This window comes from Triplophysa rosa, linkage group LG10 (assembly GCF_024868665.1).
Source record: "Triplophysa rosa linkage group LG10, Trosa_1v2, whole genome shotgun sequence".
Lineage (NCBI taxonomy): Eukaryota > Metazoa > Chordata > Actinopteri > Cypriniformes > Nemacheilidae > Triplophysa > Triplophysa rosa.
This window is the reverse complement of record NC_079899.1, coordinates 14607736-14627585: the sequence shown is the minus strand read 5'-3', so window position 1 is coordinate 14627585 and position 19850 is coordinate 14607736. Positions and strand designations below refer to the sequence as shown.

The following is a 19850-nucleotide window of genomic DNA, read 5'->3' as shown; positions in this document are numbered from 1 at the left end:
ACGGAAGCATGGACATTACAAACACATTAACATTTCATGACTTTCTACAGTACATCAATTATCACTCACAAATAGGAGTACTTTATTCCAGAGCACGAGACACTATCGACACAAAACATCTGAGGAACTTATTTTACCGATCACATTACAGTATGTTCAGTTTTACCAGAAAAAAACCTATATATTTCATTAAAAAATAATACTGATAATCTCCACATAAAATGTGTTCCGTTTTACGTCACATACAGCTGAATGAAATAATAACACATGTAAAATAAAATATTTTCACACAATGTAGGTTTAAAACAACCTCTGTTAAAAAAATAAAAACATGCCACGTCTAAAATCCAAATGTGACATTTGTGATGATGTTCTGAGTTCAACTCAAACATTTAAGACACTTGATCTATTGGCATCATAGAAAATGTTTACGATCTATATTATTCAGCCTAGCAAGCACAACACGACATAATCTAATGTTTCCATTATTACAGACCGTATAGAACACACACAGACTAAACTACAAACCTTTCTCCAGACATGCATCTGAAGAGACCAATGAGGCGCACTCACACGCTGTGTTGGCATGAAGAATTTGCAGCCTTTTCTGTAATGGTCTCTATAGTTAGTCTATATTATTTTCAGGTATTGGTATTCATTATTTTCTGCACCAATGCCAAGACATATAGCATAAATGATGTCTAATAATGTCCCTGTTATGAAAACAGGGACTAAAACAGTATAGAAAAACATCTGCCTAAGTATATTGTAGATTATTTCTGTCTGATCTGTTTGATTCAGTCTATCCCGTAAGTAGTCCTTACGTCCCATACAGTATTCAGTAGGTCTATGTAGAGGCATCATGTGCTTATTTTTGAAGGTTCACCAGTGGCAATCCAAAGAGTCCTAGAAGTTTTTTAACAACTTTTTTTGTACTTAGGTAGTTAAAGCTGCAATCTGTAAGTTGTTTAAAAATAAACAAAAATTAGTTTTAAAATAAGTCATAAAAAATCTGTGTTCAAAAATGTCTCCTTAGTTTACCTCGCATTGGTTTGCTCAAAATAATGGTTTATGGGGTGGTTTTCTGTGCAGGGTTTAAGTCTAGTCCTAGACTAGTCTAAACTGAAAACAGCTTGCGCTGATATATGTTAAAATATATAATTGCCATTGTTTTGTCTCAAAATGCACACAAATAATGTTTTTTTTGTAAGGCATGTTTGTAAAAACTACAAACTATTTAAAGGGGTCATATGACATGGCTAAAACGAATATTATCGTTTGTTTTAGATGTAATGCAAGGTGTATACACGATTTAAGGTTCAAAAACGCTGTATTTTCCACATACCGTGCATGTTTGTATCTCCTCTTCACCCCACCTCTCTGCTCTTCGCTCTGAAAAGCGAGGTGTGCTATGATTGGCCAGTTAACCAGTGCGTAGTGATTGGTCCAATACTGCAAGCGTGTGACGGAAATGTAACGCCTCTTACCATGTTTGGAACATCAGGTTCCACTTCAATATTACTGACAGGTACGCCCACCTTACTTGCGTTTACATTTGGGCGGTCTTAGTCAAATCATACCACGAACTGACGTAGATTTGTGTAGGTGTGGTTACACGAGGTGTTTCAGGCAGGTCTGGGTGAGCATTCGCTTTTAGATAGAATGCATCTTTTGTTCCGACACTTTCATTTGTGCAATTTCACGTGTCTAATACATGCATGGGCAACTTATAACACACCAAAGACACAGAAAAACACGTGTTCGCGCCATATGACCCCTTTACCTAAGGTCTAGTCCTGGCTCGATCTAATCCCTGTCCAGGAAACCGCCCTGTCAGGTTGAACTGTCATTGAGTATGATTTTTTGGGACATGTCAGTTTAACAACTTTTGATTTGACTTCAACCCACGTAAAGATAAGTACATAAAGTCACCCGCCATTTTGTGTTTCAAACAGAGACAGTGACAGAGAGTTACAAATTGCAGAATAAGGTCTGAGTAAAATCAAGGCGTGTAACATTACATAAGACATTACAAGAGCACGATTCTAGGCAAGTACAGACACCAAGATTTTGAACGAAGTTTTAAGATTGAAATGGAAGCAGCAAGGTCATGTTAGAGCTGCGCGTAAATAAATAGAGAGGTAGTCAACACACACACATACTAATAATAATTGACTATAACATCTTAGACAAAGTTCCAGCATGATGAACTGCTACTGATACATTCCTCTATATATTTCACTTGAATGTCTTCATGTTTAACAATGAAAATTACGTTCATTTCAAACCGTATTCAAATTGTTATTTTTTCGTTTGATTAAAGCCACCATTACATTTTTCGCCCCAACTCCTGGTTACAGTTCAGGAACATGTTTTTTTGTAAATGTGATGCTCACTAAGCCACAGTTTACATAAAATGGACAAAATATGTATATTACCAAAGATGCTGTCCATGAAGTTCTGTGTACGGGCATGAAAACATCACAAATGAGTGTCTGTAAACATGGTTTGGTCTTTCTTCACTGAGCTGTAGCTTTTAATCGCCTCCACAAACTCATCGTCCCCCACAAACTGCAACATAAGAACAGCAGGAAACGTCTTTGTAAATTCTCTTACTTGTCATGTTTATCGTGTCATCAAACAATCATCCACCACAACATTTCATCTCACCATCCCGCTGTCTGTGCCGTGCAGGTCAGCGTCCCACGCTCCTCCGCCCACAGACTTCTTATCTTGAGTGTCGATCAGCTGACTAACACTCCGATGCAGTGAATTCTGGGAAAAGGCATGGCTCAGCTGGCTCTGGCTGGGCACACGGAGCACAGACATGCTGGCCCGATAGCTGTGGTTGCTGGTGCAGGTGCTGGTTCCTCCGATCTTAGTGTCAGTCAAACCCTGATGATAAAACCAGGTTGTTACTCACTCACAAATTCAAGCTTTACTGCGCACGGTAAACTCTTTGAAACACCAGTAGCATTCATTCAACCCGAGTCAGTGAGGACTGAGAAGAGATGAAAACACAGCACTACACACTCCATGAATGTGAATGAACAGAAAGTTCATATAGGCCGCACTTTTAAAGGGACGGTTCTCCCAAAATAACATTTCTGTCATCGTGCATTCACCATCAGTATGTCATTCAGAATCTGTATACGACTTTTTCTTCTGTGGGACACGAAACAGGATATTTTGAGAAACGTCTCTGTGAATGTGTCCATTCAATAGAAGTCAAAGGACTCCAATGTAGTTCGGTTACCAACATTCTTCAAAATATCTTCTTTTGTGTTCTGCAGAAGAGAGCAAGTCATACAGGTTTGGAATGACATGAGGGTGAGTAAAATATATAATAATAGTTGAACTATCCCTTTAAGTATAAGCATCAGTAATACTGATGGTTAATGTATTTAGCACGATGAGAAAGAAAAGTTGAGAATCTTCTGAAAAACAGTCCAGAGAGGAAAGCAGTGTTGTGTAAGAGCCCTGTACCTCAGAGTGCACGGCAAAGTGCTTTAGTGTTATACTGCAGGAGGCATCCGGTCTGTCAAGCTGGGAAGAGGGAGAGAGAGGAATGGGCGTTCGGTGAGGGCTTACCATTGTTTCATCAGGCTGAAGCAGAGCAGTGGAAGCGTGGCTAGAGCAGAGCTCAGAGGAAGGTTTCTATGACAGCAAACACAGCCCATGAAACCAGGAGGCAAAAGATGAAACGGCAGATTTAAAGAGAAAGGGGACATACTTAGATACAAATGATATAGTATCATGCAATGTAAGTCGCTTTGGATAAAAGCGTAGGCCAAATGCATAAATGTAAATGTGAGTGTAAAGGTTGGGAGTGGTTAGCTGGCTCTTTAAAAGGTTATGTCAGGAAGATATGAGGGTTAAAGTATTAAAGTTGCTGATGTTTATTTAATATGTCTGATTTAAACTCATGGCTGATATTAGGGATGTAACGATTCACCGTGAGCCGGTTGAAAATCGATTATAATGTGTGACGATTCAAATCGGTTGAAGTGTGAACTGGATCGCAATACATTTTTTGAACAGCAGGGGCCGCCATGTTCACTGCAAACCTAAACGTGGACATGCTGATATTTCTTAAATGCAAAAAATCCAAGAAAAGCACAGACAGTATTAGTTTGTTTATATTAAAGATACTTTTTCTATTATTAATTTGTTTTAAAATTGCAGTTTAGTTTTGTTGTTTGAAATGAAAAAAATTATTATACAAAGAAACGTGAAGCATTTAACAAATAATGCAAGGGAGGTTGTTCATTTCTAATTTGTTTCAACTCATTTTGTAAAAATAAATCGTGAATAAATCGCATCGTGAGATCAGAATCGTGAATCGCATCGCGAGCTGAGTGAATCGTTACATCCCTAGCTGATATTAATTTCAGGTAATTTATCAATTAGGTCAGTTTAAAGGCACTGCATTGTGGGATACAGCATCCAAACTGTACAATCACTGCACAAAAAGTAGATCAATCCAGGAATATGTGTACATCCTAGAAAGATAAGTATTTTATTTATTTGTTTTTAATTTTGTTTTTAAACAAGCCTTTGTCTCTGACATTCCTGTACAGTGCAGTACAAAAAGAAGTGTTAGCACTCCCTCTTGTGGACATTTAAAGCAAGTGCAAGTTGTAGAATGAAAGAAAAAAAATCACCTTTATCTTTAACATTCAGTTTGTAGAACAGTACACATTTATGAAACGAATAAAAAAAGAAAAGTAGTCTGCTACAAGGTAACAGTTCACTCTATGACAACAGCATGTCTCACCAGATAGGAGTCATTAGGTGGATATTTGGTACTTCTCCTCTGCAGGGGGACTATTGGAGGTCTCTCTCTTATGAAGGGAGGCTTGCTTAGGGCTCGTCTCAACACCAGACCCATCAACAGAGCCAGCAGCAATAATCCCAGGAAAGCCATAAGAATGATGAACCATAATTCACTGTAGAATCTGTTTTCAGCCCCATACAAACCTGTTTTACCCCCTGAATTGGACTCCGCAGCATCTATGAATATGAAATATGATATTAGCAGTTTAATAATCACCAGCAAATCCACCACAAAGATTCTCATGAAATGGACAATCACATTTCTAACAAATGGATTTACACATCTGCTTGTTTCTAGAAGCAAGAAACTTGTTTATGGACAATTTCTTCAGAACGTCTTAAAAAAGCTATATAGTGTAGTAGATTTTCCAGTTATTTTTAGTTTGTAGTTTGTTTTTATGACAAGTTTATATTATGAGTCATTCTGTTGCTTTGGATAAAATGGCCAAGCGTTAAAAGCTGCAGAAAAAGACTTAAAATGACATTAAAGGGATAGTTCACCCACAAATGAAAGTTCTGTCATCATTTGCTCACCCTCGAGTTGTTCCAAATCTGTATAAATGTGTTTGTTCTTATGAACACAGAGAACGATATTTGGAAGAATGCTTATAACCAAACAGATCTCGCCCTACATTGACTATCATAGTAGGAAAAATACAATGGTAGTCAAAAGTGCCCCAGAACTGTTTGCTGTCCTTCAGAACAAAGAAATGTATACAGATGTGGAACAACTCGAAGGTGAGCAAATGATGACAGAAGGTTCATTTTTGGGTGAACTATCCCTTTAAAATCATATTGTGCGATTTAAATAAACATACTGGCCAACTTTAGTTTTCTACCATTATTTCACAGGGACCCTGGGTGTGCAACAGTGATACACTAGATTGGCTTTGCTCAGACAGAATGGAGACACAAGCCATTTTTCCCGTTATCACAATGAAGTCACCTTCACCTGCCAGGCCCGAGGACACGTACCTGTACCGGTGGCTGTGTTGTATTTGATAACAGGAGAGCTGGCACTGCCACTGTCTGTGGTACAGGTAACCTGAAAAACAAAAGCTGAGGACAGGAAGTAGAGAGTGAAGGTGATGATAGAGGAGCAATGAAAGAGAATCAATGAGTTTTAGAGCAAGAAAGCAAACAAACTTGGGAACAACTGCTGCACTTCCTACAGATTATGAAACAACTGTGTAACTGCAAGCGTACTTTTATCAGATGTGCGCGGAATGTGCAGCGAGCTGTGGAAGCCGCTGTAGATGCGCAGGTTGCTCTCGGTTACAGAATATTCTCTCAGAGGACCGTTCAGAGAGAAAGAGCCGCTCCAATCCACAAACATGGTGGTGATGTTACTCTTCACAACGAAGGCCTCCTTATACTGAGGGGCTTTAAGAAAACAGCGAGAGAATAAAAATGGTAATCGTAATAAAAGATGGTTGTACAGTGAGCAATAAGAAGGAGACTACTTACGTTCTGTCAATGTGGTGACAGAGACCCAGTCAGATACAGTGTTGCCCATGTTATTGTGGGAAACCACACGCAGTTCATAGCTGGCATAGGGCAGCAGGCCTGTGATGTTGAAGCTCCGCCCCATCCCGAAGAATTTGATTTCTGCAGAGCCGATGACACAAGACACAGCGACAGGCTGCAGCGGCTGAGGACAGCCGGATCGTACGTGGAGCTCATAGCTACAGCGATACGAGTGAAGTATGGGACAGATTTAGCATTGAGGAGTGGTTTAGCAAGTTTACATTTGAATACAGCTCGACAACATTCTTAAAAAAATGTTATATCACAGAACGGTGATTATTTCTGTACCTCTCAATAATGCCATTGGGCTCAATAGGCATGTCCCACTCCACCAGAGCCGAGCGGGAGGTGATGGTGACCGGGCGTGGTGGGGGTTGCTGGGCGGGTGCAGAGGCCTGGGTGTGGAGCTCACTCAGGGGGCCTCGACTGCAGCACAGGAAACAGGTGCAAGCCTCCACCCCGACAGAGTACAGCGTGAAGGGTCTCAGTCCGTAAAGAGTCTGCTGATGGGATGTCCCCTCAGAAAGCTTAAGACACACAAAATTTCAAATTAATTCTACAATCGCAGCATTCCAGCTAATGTGTTTATGAAGTATTTTAGGTATATTGTTTATGTTGTGTACCAGCTGGTATGATTCTTTGTTGAGTGTGAAGACTCTATAGAGGCTGATGAAGCCGTTTGGTTTGGCAGGTGGGCTGATGTCCACCACAGCTGAGGTGGCGTGGATGTGCAGGAATTTGAGGGGGCCCACCCCCTCTGGAGGAGCCGGACCCGTGCGACCTTGAGCCCAGGGGCTACCGATACGACCGGCTGAGTTGACAGCCCACACCTAAAATTATGTGCAAAATGATACATTCACAACACATAGATAACTATAAATGCAATTTTATGAAATTCGATTACTGTAATTATTTGTTTATTAGGAGTACATTTAATTTGTATAGCACTTTTCAAACATAAAGTACAGTTCAAAGTGCTTCATACAATAATTATAATATAAATACTTTTATGTATAGACAGTTTCATCGGACGCCGGTCTGTGTTTGGTTATAATATAATAATTTACTTTTGATTTAATTTATATTAATTTATGTTAATATTGTATTGTATATTAACTGTATTCAATTAAATTCAATTAACACTACTCAACAGTTATTGATTCTTTGCGGAGGTCTACCGGAAGTTAAGTTTGGGCCGCTTAACGTTTAATAATGTTGTTGCTGCTGAGATGTCTATGTAAGGGATAATGTACAGTAAGCCGGTTGTTATCACAGAAATATGCCCGACAGTGTGATCAGGACCCGACGCGAAACATTTTCCCGCTTATTACACGGCTACTTTGAAATATTTTATAAGCTTATTTTACCGGTTGCAGACCTTCCGTGAGGAAAAGCAAGTAAAAAAGGACATTCAAATGTCACGAACAGGCAATTTGGTTTAATCATTTGTAACTATAATGTCATATACAGTATGTTATTAAAAGACATATTTATATTTAATTTGTCAAAAAAACCTGTCAAAATGATTTGCTGCATCCGGGTTACCGTGTGTCATTAGTTTTGAGAGGTTGTTATCTGGGAATATCGAACCAGCAAATGTCACGACTGGTCAATCAGAATCAAGCATTCCAATGACCAGTGTAATAAAAATAAAGAAAATATATGTATATTTTATATATATTTTTTTTTTTTTTAAATAAATAAAAAATATTTAGAATTAAATTCAAAATGACTGTTAATATAGACCATTTTGGTCCAGAAGTACTTCCTGTTTCAGTTTACTATAGTTTTTTTTTTATGAATAAAGTCTTAAAGGGACAGTTCACCCCCCAAAAAAATTCTGTCACCATTTACTTACCCTGGAGTTGTTTCAAATCTGTATACTTATTTTTGTTCTGATGAACAGAGAAAGATATTTGGAAGAACTCTTGTAACCAAACAGTTCATGGTCTCAATTGACTACCATAGTAGGAAAAATTACAATCTATAGACAAAAGTGCCCCAGAACTGTTTGTTTTCCTACATTCTTCAATCTTCTTTTGTGTTCAACGGAACAAAGAAATCTATAAAGCAATTTTAAAAGCATTTTTTGTTGGTTGTAACATTTGTGTTATATCAAAAAACTGAAACTTCTGGAGTTTACATTTGGCAAATCAGTCTAGTACATCAGCATTGTTTTTTTCTGCTGAACTGATCTGTGTCCTGAAAACAAGACTGAGAAGCACTGATTTGTTGAACTTGACTATACAAAGCTAGCATACAGGTGAGTGTATGAAGACGGCTGGGCCACTCTTACACCTGCAGTCCAATATAAAGCTGGATTTGATACCGACACCGGCTTTGAGGTGGGCCGGCAGACAGAACGGAGACACTGCACCTTCCATTTCTTAAAAAAGGAGTCACCTTCACCTGATGGGCCGGCCCGTGGCGCCTCGGCGAAAGGAAACTACCCCTCGAACTGCTCTGAGGAGTCAGTAGTCTCGCACCCTCCAAACCCTGCTGTCACTAATAGCCAAAACACCGGCATCCATTACAGAATCGCTCCGGTCTGAATCTACATGAAAATTAAATTTCACCTTCATCAAGGAGTAAATGAACACATGGAAAGGTGAAGTAATCTTATTTACGAGACGAGCTGTTTGTATAATTACACGAGAAGAGCAGGAAAAGGTCAGGCGGGGTCGCTATTTGCATGGGTAAGTAATTTGTAGATTGTCAGTTGTAATAGCGCCGGCAGATGGATGTTCCTGTGGATAGGGTTAAATTAGCTTCAATAATAGGCAATTACACTGTGATCAATCCAGATGATAGATCTAAGTGGCAATACGCAGGGACTGCATGAGGCGCTGGCTGATTTCACATTCCGAACTCCTTCCGCTGCCAAAGTGACGACTAGACGTGTCAGAGTCTTGTGGGGGGCAATGGAGATGCGGCGGGGTTTACAGAAACATCATCTCATTGCCCGAAGAAAGAAAAGGTCATTGGGAAGGCGGTTGACTGTTCAGCAGTTCACGCGACATCCCGACAAAGCAGCGCAATAACCCTAGGTATATCCCTCACGGATAAATCATAACAAATTTGGTGAAGAGATACTGGCGCAACGTTTTAAAGTGGAGTCGGTCAGGACATTTTTGTGCCCTTGTGTGAGGCGCAGACGTTTTATAGCTACCGAAGCACTTGCATATAGAGCTGTAATTAACGCGGGAAAATAAAACTATTTCATGAGCGAGCGCTAATGGATGTGGGCGGACGTCGCGAGGGCCGAGTCTGCCCGGCGACAGCTCCTCATTGGCCATGGCCACGCCCCTACGGTGGACACGGGGCCAAAAGTTCTCTTTTCTGTTATGAGCACTAGGCTAATTAAGATTTGACATAAAAGTGTCAATAAAATATGTAGCCTCTTAACATGGGATGGCTTTGGGACACTTGCCCTTGTGTAAGAACTAGTAAAACAACAAAATGGGAGATTGTTGCTAGGCAAAGACCTAAATATGTTCAGAATACTTTTAGTGACGGTCATTTTCCACAATATTTTTTACTCATGTCAAGACGGTGTAGTTAGCAACCTCCCCGGGGGCAGCCAATAGGCATTAAAAGGTCTTTCCAATACTACATTTGGGAGGCCTAACAGCTAATTCGATGGCTTCGATCGTAATCGTCAGCATTCACCCGCGCCCAGATTAATGGCACTGTCGCTTGTCCGTCATCACTCAGCTCCGCCCGCCAGCTGTCATAAATTACCGCTCATAAATAAGATGGAACAATCAGGCAAACTCTATCAATTTCCCTCTGATCAGCTCACGCCTCTCAGGCCTGACAGTCAAATGCTAATGTTATTTTGCTTCAAAGGCTAGGCTGTCAATTAAAGAAAGGTCTCGTAAGGCGATGGAGGTGCGATGAATATAGCGAGTGAGATTAAATGCCTGTCTGTGTGAATGAGAGAGCGTAGATGAGAAAAACATTTAACACGGATGCGGCAAATAATCATGCTAATTTAATATTACTTGAGGACTGCTTTCTGTGGCATATTTAATCACGCGTTGTTTCATGATTACCCTAAACTGTTATGCATAATAAGAATACAGTATCACGATGTCTTGAGGAATCTTTTTTTTAATCATGATGTGTCATTTATTAGTAGTGCTTGCTAATGATGTGCAGTTACTTCACAAAGAGTTGAGATTTACGTTTTTACCTGGTGAATAAAAATCCTATATAGGCCTACAGGTATTCATGCACCCCGGACAGAAAATAAAGAAAAAAATAGGATTTGTCATCATTTTTTCACCCTTACATCATTCAAAACCTGCGTGACTTTTTCTTTCGTCAACACAAAAGAAGATATTTTGAGAAATGTCTCAGTGGTTTTGTGTCCATACAATGGAAGTCAATGAGAGCCAATGTTGTTTGGTGACCAACACTCTTCAAAATATCTTTTTTTGTTTTCTGCTGAAGACAGTAAGTCATACAGGTTTGAAATGACAAGACGGTGAATAAATGATGAAATAATTTTCATTTTTGGGTGAACTAACCCTTTAACCATGTTGAACTATGAAAGCCATAAAAGCATGGGTAGGTACCACTCACATTTTTCTTAAAGGGATCTTTTACCCAAAAATGAAAATTCTGTCATCATTTCCTCACCCCCTTGTCATTTTCAACCTGTATGGCTTTCTTCTGCAGAACACAAAAGAAGATATTTTGAAGAATGTTGGTGCCCGAACAATGGTGGTCCCATTCACTTGCATTGGTTTTGTGTTTATAGAAGTGAATGTGTACTGCCCTTGTTAGGTTACCCACATTCTTCAAAATATCTTCTTTTGTGTTCTGCAGAAGAAAGTCATACGAATTTGAAATGACAATAGGGTGAGTAAACGATGACAGAATTTTCATTTTTTGGGGAACTATCCCTTTAAAAAGGTAAAAGTCATCTTTGTTGTTTCTTAGTACAATGCAGTAAACTCTTAATCTTAACTCAGTTTACAATATTTTTTGTTAAAATGACCAAATGAGTGGAATGAAAAATAGCTGTATGACCTGGTATTCGTAGGCTGTGTAGGGTTGCAGTTTGTCATCATGACAAGAGGTTGAGGAGTTGCGGTAGACCAATGTTGCTGTAGAGCGGCTTTCTGTGTCTGAAATCTGTTTGCGGAACAGCTCGTAGAACAAAAGTTTCCCATTACGCTCAGCTGGAGGTGACCAAGACACCAAGAACACAGTCTGTATGCCCTTAGTGTTAGTCTGTAGTTCCAGCAGTGGAGCAGGTTGGCCAGTAGGGGGCGACTCAAGCGTCTGCACTGAAGACCAGTCACTAGCTGCACACCCTAAAAGTGTGCAGGCCTCCACTCTCACCTCATACCTGCAAAATAAACAAAAATAAACAAACATCAAACACATCTCTCAAAACATCAGTGTACACTGTGCAAATGTTTTCAATGTGTAAAGTGCGTATACGTAAAATATGTATTGAATTGTTTGAAAGCATAACATCTGGTTTTGTGTGAAGCCATTTAAAAAAAAAAAGTAGGTAATAACTTTAATATTTTAACATTTATTTATAGACCTCATAAATGGTCAATATAAAAAAGATAAATCACATTTTTGTGCCTAAATTTTTGTTGTTGGTATGAACAAAAGTATAGACAATGAATGGTCCTCTCCTTCAGAAGGTCACCAGCGAGGGACTGAAGGAGAAAAGGGAGAGATGAGGGGAGAATAAACGGAAGGTCGTTCCAAAGAGGCAATGAGTTGCGAGTTGATAATGTTGATGAACCATTATCATCACCCACTTATCTAGATTTCACTTCAACATACGTATACAGCCCCCGACTTTGGTCATCCCTCATTTGAGTACCTCCTCCTTTTGACCGTCTTTATCTATGCCACAGATGGAAAAAGTAGAAAAGGCTCAAGGTTGACTCCATTTTCTCTTTCTCCTTTCTCCCTATTTTATAAGGTTTTATCAATGTACTGTATCTGTTTTTAATGAAACAGTGAGAAGGCTGACACATTTTCAGTCTAAAAAACACTCCATAAAATGCTTTGGAGATGGTGTTAAATTTGAGATAAAAAATGTGTAAGGTGTCTTTAACTAACAATCACCCAAAAAAATCACCAGCCAAGATACGACGTTGTATACTCAACTCAACTCAACTCAACTCAACTCAACTCAACTCAACTCAACTCAACTCAACAACTTTATTTATATAGCGCTTTTTACAATTTTCATTGTTACAAAGCAGCTGTACATAAGACACAGTATACTGTATATTTTTCATGCAATATATTACAAGCTACAATTGACTGTAAATTAGTAACTTTTAATTGTTGTGGACTGCTGTTACAAAATAAAAATTACGAGCTCGCTTGTGCAAACTCACTGCCACGGGTGGTTTCAAGGACATTGCTGTCCAGTTGCCAAAGTGCTCTGGCTAGTTGCTAGGCAGTTGTTGTGGTGGTTGCTAGGCTGTTGCTAAGCTGTTGCTATGGCATTGCTACACTGTTCTGTGGGTTGCTAGGGACTAAATGACAGAAAGGTGAGGTGTCATTCGTTAACATACCAATTCACACATTAAAGTCCCCATGAAATAAAAAGAAAATGACTACTTTTAATGGAATATTGCAATGTTTATTATAAATATTTTTTTCTGTGTGGGTCATTTTTTTAAATTCATGTGCCCACAAAATCTTTAGGGAGCGGCTGTTTGCACTAAGTGTAAATAGCAATAGATGCTATTTACACTAACTGAAAATAGCTGTATTTTCTTTGGATTAAGTAGAAATAGTAGTTAGATGCTATTTACTTATAAATAGTGGCAGATAACGTTACTATTTGCACCTCAGTATTGTTGTGCATTAAACATTATGCAATAATAAAAGAGTGTGAATCATTATATTTATAAAAATTATTAAAATGATGGCAACTTATTCTGCTTATTAAAGCCCTACTCCTACCACTATCAGTAACCTTACCCTAAACCTAAATGTAATGAATAAAAATTAATTTTAAGTCTTAAATCAATTTTATTGAAAACAAATGCCTTTATGATCTGTAAGGTAATAGAAAAAGGCTAAAGAGCATTTTCAGCGAGAGGTGGATTAGAACCCCGGTATTCCATGTTAAGCCATACAGACTTTACACCTTACACCACTGGAGTCGCTGTATGAAATGGCATCCTTCTTACACTTTCCCTATTCCAATCACATATTGGTGGGTGGAGCTAGTGCAAATAGTCTCTGCCAACAAGGTGGTCTATTTGTACTCAGTGGAAACAGACACTCCGAAATCTCCTCTCTTAAGCAAAATCTGAAAATGCACTTCCGCCCTCTAGTGGCTATCCTTCTCTGATGACGTCAGTTAGACGGCTTGGACAGAGCATCAGTTAACTCCTCCCCTCCAACAGTCAAGTCTGCTTCCAGTTTCATTTCAAAATGAAACGTCTGTTTCTATTCATCCAATCAATTCGCAGTGGAAAACACAAGCCACACCCACTATTATTCTCATTCTATATTCGGTTTCACTTGGAAATATGTCAGAACACAGAAGTAAAGATGATCTCGACTTCCAGTTACGGGGACTTTAATCAGTAATATTTTCTAAGCAGAGCAGTTTCTGTCATTCTATTAAACCTAACAGTGTTACTACTGCATGCTGGGATTGTTACCTGTAGTAGGGCTTTAATTCCGTAAGGGAGAAACTTTGGCTCTGAAACGCACTGTGGTGTGAAGCAAAAACAAAGCGTTTCACGTTCGGCTCAGCTGGGTCCCTTTTGTAAAGCGAGTAGGCAATGATAACTCCATTTGGTCGTGCTGGAGGTTCCCATTGTACCATAACACTAAATGGCCCCGAAGCCTCCAGTCTAGGGGGTGCCACACCAGAGGGTGCTGAAGCTTGAGTCGTAGCCAATGCTGGTGGGCTAGTGGCTGCCCCTTGACTATTATTGGCAGTGATGGTGTAGCTATACTCTACGCTGGGAAGTAACGTGAAGTCATGGTAGCGGGTGTCAATTCCGGTGTAAATGAGACTCCCTTTACGATGGAGCTCATACCCTGTGATTACTCCATTTGGATGTAGGGGTTCTCTCCACGTGACCTCTACTGATTCTGGGCCTGTGACTTTAAGAATGGGGGCGGGCATTCCTAAGGGCTGGGCTTCACTAGTCTGGGCAAAGATGGGCGAACTTGCTGTGCAACCACCATTGGTGCAGGCTGTTAAGATGATGCTGTAGGAAACATGTGGGTGGAGATCCAACACCTGCACGCTCAAACGTTTTCCACGATAGACCTCCTTGTCATTAACTTTGAGGATATATACAATGATCTCCCCATTCTGGAAAGACGGTACGGCCCATGACACATTAAAGGAATAGGAAGTGATGTCAGACACCGTAGGCGTCTCCACATTAGCAGGGGCATCTTCTAGCGTCCTTATCTGTGTCTGCGTACTAGTAACACACCCAGCTATGGTACATGCAATGACTGCGTAACTGTAGAGAGTGTACGGAGTTAAATCTACATCCGTGTAGTTGCGAACACTAGAATCAAAGCTAAAATGAAAGCCAATGTTGTCCCTTTGAATCCTGTAGGTCAGAAGAACACCATTGGGCTCCAGAGGTGGTGTCCAAGACACAAAGAGTTCATTAGGCTTGCGATCTATATGACTGACAATTGGGACAGCCAGACCTCTTGGAGGAGCTTGTCTGGTGTGAACCATCAGCCAGGGGCTATCGGTATATCCGGCTGCATTTGAAACCCGAATGCGAAACTTGTACTTGCTCCAGGGCAGCAAGCCAGACATATTGTAGAAGAAGTTGCCAGCTTGGGTGTTGTTCTGCGTGAAAACGATCTTGGCTCTCAAAGAGTCGTCTTCTTCACTGCGTACCCTGGAGTCTTCAAGACTCACAGCCAGAACCTTGTACTGCAGGATCCTACCATTGGGCTGAGCAGGTGGAGACCAGTGGAGTTCCACGCTGCGTGCATGGACCTGCTGTACTGCAGGAGCTGGCTGGGAGGCAGGAGGGGCTTCCTCTGTCATTACGCACTGAGGCGCAGTACGTGTGCAGCCGGCTTCTGTGCAAGCTTCAAGGAGGAGCGTGTACTCTGTATAGGGTTCCAGACGGCGGAATAGGAACTGTCGCGCAAGACCACTGAACTCCAAGGTGCCCTCATTAAAGACATTGTATATCTGTGGAAAGAAATATGTTAAGGAAGATCCAGGAGTATGGTATTGCAATGTTACAGTTGTAGTGGTCAGCGTACCTTGATGACTCCGTTCGGAAAAGCAGGTTCAGGCCAATGTAGCAGCAGTGCTCGACCATGTTCTCTCTTCTCAACACTGAAGTTAGCCAAACCACTGGGAGAAGCTTCAAAGGTCTGAATGGTGACCCAGGGACTGGACACCTGGCCGACTCCATTAAATGCCTCAACACGTACGTTGTATGTAGTGTATGCCTCCAATCCAAATATATGAGCCTGATAAACGCTACCCTACAACACAAAGCATAAACAAATAGCTATAAACATAAATAATAATAATAATAAGTAGTAGTAGTATATAATATTATTGTTTAATTAAGACATTGTTTGTAATGTTTTATATATACAGTACTCAGGTATAATTTTCTTATATAGATTATATATAAATATAATCTGTCTAAATCAAACATATTTTGTGTGTGTGTGTGTACATATTTATTTATTTACTTATGCAGTACTTAGGTCTAAATCCTGGATCAAAATTATATATCAAAATATAATGTAAGGATAAAATAATATAAATAATATAGAGCAAAAATATCAATACTGACAACAAGACATGAAAAAATGATATTCATTAGGCAATGCAACATTTTACTGGATCCACGTTTAATCACAATTTTGTAAATCGATGTTTGTTTTGAACAGCAGGCTTTTTCCATTCCTGAAATAAAATTTAATTTGACCAGAAAACACGCAAGCATAATTCTCACCCCCAACAATAAACCAGCAGACCCCCTCTCTACTGTCCCTCTGCAGATTTTACGTCCCAATCCATTACATCGCTGGGAGGCACTGGGGCATTTAAAAAGCTACCTTTTTACGTGGTTGAAAAATTGAGAACATTTGGACTATAAACCAGCAAACATATGCACATTGTCAATAGAGACAGCTGTTTCATTTCAGTTTATCTCAGCGTAGAGACTTATATCTTGCCCCTAGATGGCAATGCTATCAAACACTTTCCCAAACACGAGCACCAAGACATTAACAAGCAGGCGCTCGCTCATCCAGGGTACTCAAGGCAGCCATTAAAAAGCGACTAAGAGAATTGATTTTTGTTATAGATTTCCAAATAAATGTTTATGGCACAGATTCCTAAAGTGTGGGAAGTGTTTAAGTTTTGATTAAGAGAATCGGTTACGCTGCCTTTTGGTTATGTGCAGAATTTCTCATTTCAAAAGGGGATGTGTAAGGTGCATTAGTATATTAGTGAGAAAACACTGCAAATATAACAATCAAGATATTCAAAACCACATACTGGTTATAAGTTACCCAATGAAAACAGCATTGTAACATCATAAAGTGCATGGATGTGTGTAGTTCTATATGGAAGTCAAAAGCAGTCAGACTTCTTTTGTATGACAAAAGAACAGTTTACACTTTCTCCCGATTTAAAGCGGAGTTCCTGTAATTGAGCCGGAAAGAGTCCTCGCTGTTTTAAACATTAAAGAGGAATCAGAGTCAGAAGCCCATTTAGCGTTAGCTCATAGAATCAGTCATTTGTAAAGGAAAAAAAGTCTTTTAAAATCCCTTTTCTTTACTCTTTTCCTCTTTCAAGCGGGCGCAGGTCTAGCGTCTCACATATGTGTGATTTCCTGTGACAGCGCTGGGGGCTGTTGGGCCAGGGGATGATTTTAATTAAGAATAACCATGTGGATTTGTCACAACAATTATGCTGATTAGATGAAAGTGGAGATTCCTGACCCTTCAAAGGTGTGGGACTGCTTCATTTGCATACAGTAGACACACTGTCCCGGCCCGCCGTTGCTGACTTCAGCCCGAGCTGGATTTTATTAGTAATACGCTAACAGCTACAGTGCCTGGGAAATGCCTCATCAAAAAGCATCAAATGAAGCCTTTGGCAAAAGAGGTTTTAGGCCATGTTTGAAGTAAACCCTACCTGCATTCTGCGGGTGATTCTGTATGAGAATTTTAGAAAACTGATATATACCGACAACTAAAATAACAGAGAGAATAATGTCTGAATATATTTTTAAAATGTTTGTAAAAATGTAAATGTAAAAATGTTATTTTGATTTGTTTCTTAAAGCTGCAATCTTTAACTAAGTATCTAGCTTTACTGTATGTAGTTTCAAGTCAAATTATGTCATATTGATTTCTTGCCATTGAGAAGTGTTCAAAATCGAAGTTCAATTTGATAAAAATGTATTTCTAGATTGTATATCGTATCAAAGCAGCTTTACAGTAAATACAGGAAAGCTAAGTATATCAAAAAATAAATGGAGTATGAAATAGTTTAAATGGTATAATTACAAAATACAAGTACATTGGCCAACTGCAAAAAAAGTCAACATATTAAATTAAAAGATAACATGTTGTTATTACGAAAATATGGACAATATTATGCATACATAATTTTTGAACACTGATTTTTTTATGTACATGCTAAATAACGCTTTAATTACAGGTTTAAAATCTTCTAAAATATCTTCTATAGAATATTGATCACTACAATCATATAAGAATATAGGATAAAAGTCACAAGTGAAGCAGTGCCTCCAAGACGCTGTGATTGGCTAATTACTCAGCCAACAGGATAACGCCTGGCACCCAAATATGTTTTTAACAAAATATTTAATAAATTCATTTTGTTTGTACCAACACAGATGCTAAAACACAGTCTCTGGACCCAAATACATTATAGCTAACAGATACCCAATAATACATAAAATGCAAAGAATGACATTTCTTTAAAGGTCCAACCCCTCTCTTCATCTCATTCCTACACCTTTAGCTCTCAACTATTGAGAGGTTCTACACACTTCATTTCAACCCATCTACCCTTTTGTTCAGCTATAATGAAAACAGAATATGACCCAGTTCCTGAGATGCCTTTATTTGTGGTTTAGATGTAAAGTTCTGTTCGGACAGACTCAATCAGACGGAGAGCTCTTGAATCACTGAGCTTCTTCAGACCGAGCTGGTGTCTGATGAAGTAAACCCTCACACGCATGCAAACACACACAGGCTGAAACAGAAAACAGTACCGTTTACAGCCAAGTGTGTATGACAATCAAGAACATGAATGATAGAAGAAGCATTTAGAAAAGAGAACCACAAGCGTGCACAGTCAAGTATACCCCTAACTTCAGACCCTTAAATCAGAAATTAGATTTAAAAGGCACTCTCAAGTGTTTATGCAGTATTACAAATCAAAAGCAGATTTTTGAATACATAACATACAAAGGCGAACTGCAACTCTATATTTATTGACGTACTATGTGTTTTTTCTTTCTTTAGTACAGAAAGGCCTACATAGAATATGTGCCTATAAAGTTCCACAGATTTTTTTTTTCTTCCTTATAGCACAAAAGAAGATTTTTTTGGTAACCAAACAACACTGGCCTCCATTGACTTCCGTTAAACAGACACAAAACCAAAGACACATTTCTCAGAATATCTTCTTGTGTGTCCCCCAGATATGGAACACAAAAGATCAAATTTTTGGGGGTGAACTATCCCTTTAACACTACTGAACATCCATGTGTGTAGTTCAGATGTTAAAATACCACAAACACTGTGTGTCACAAGCCCCATTTACCAGCGAACACCTAAAAGATAACAAAACTTCCGCGAGCTCAGAGGAATCCACAATGAAAACCCCGCAGCCCGTTGGGAGCTCCCCTCCGTTTGTCCTTTCTGCAAATGAGCACGTCCGGGTTTCACTAGGGCCCAATCGAGCAGCTCCGGGTTCTATTCGGATCAGACCGCACGTATACGAGGCTACACAAATACACGGTCTGACGCGCGGCCATCATGTTTATGCACTCTTCGCTGTGTTCTTAATGATAAACTAACAGATTGTAAACATGCCGCTGGTGTTCTGAACCCCCCCTGGTTTATTTCTTCCGCATTTTTTAAACAATGTCCTTCATGTTAGAGTGGTTACAGGCAGCAGAAGGACATCATTAGAGCCATGGTTAAACTGTAATTTACACCATTAGGAAGGCAGGAGCAATTTTTATTGCCTAGTAAATTTCAGCTCTGAAATATTTGGACCATATGGCTCAATTTGTGTAATAACCTTAATTTCTTGCACCCTTCAGGTCCGCCTGCATCTCCGCTTGCCACTCCGACAGAGTTGGGCTTCTGTGCGCAAAAGGCGAAGCGTCTACGGAACGGTGGTGGAGATTAATAAGGTGTCACGTCCTGTTTGGGTGAAGGCATTGGAACAGCAGCCAGATGGTATCTCTGCAAATGACTGTCAG

At 39.6% G+C, this 19850-nt stretch overlaps 1 protein-coding gene across 1 annotated transcript in view; it reads right to left on the bottom strand.

Annotated features, from left to right (window-relative positions):
* Nucleotides 1-103: 103 nt before the first annotated feature.
* Nucleotides 104-19850, bottom strand: part of ush2a (Usher syndrome 2A (autosomal recessive, mild)) — a 205958-nt gene continuing 186211 nt past the window's right edge. Inside the window, exons 62-74 of the mRNA XM_057343361.1 lie at nt 15622-15849; nt 14028-15547; nt 11401-11722; nt 6987-7193; nt 6652-6890; nt 6304-6521; nt 6043-6219; nt 5812-5895; nt 4778-5013; nt 3487-3657; nt 2671-2895; nt 2439-2571; nt 104-957 (exon numbers count right to left, since the gene is read on the bottom strand). Coding sequence (XP_057199344.1) covers nt 2482-2571; nt 2671-2895; nt 3487-3657; nt 4778-5013; nt 5812-5895; nt 6043-6219; nt 6304-6521; nt 6652-6890; nt 6987-7193; nt 11401-11722; nt 14028-15547; nt 15622-15849 — 3717 coding nt within the window. The 3' untranslated portion in view covers nt 104-957; nt 2439-2481. The remainder of the gene's footprint in view (nt 958-2438; nt 2572-2670; nt 2896-3486; nt 3658-4777; nt 5014-5811; nt 5896-6042; nt 6220-6303; nt 6522-6651; nt 6891-6986; nt 7194-11400; nt 11723-14027; nt 15548-15621; nt 15850-19850) is intronic.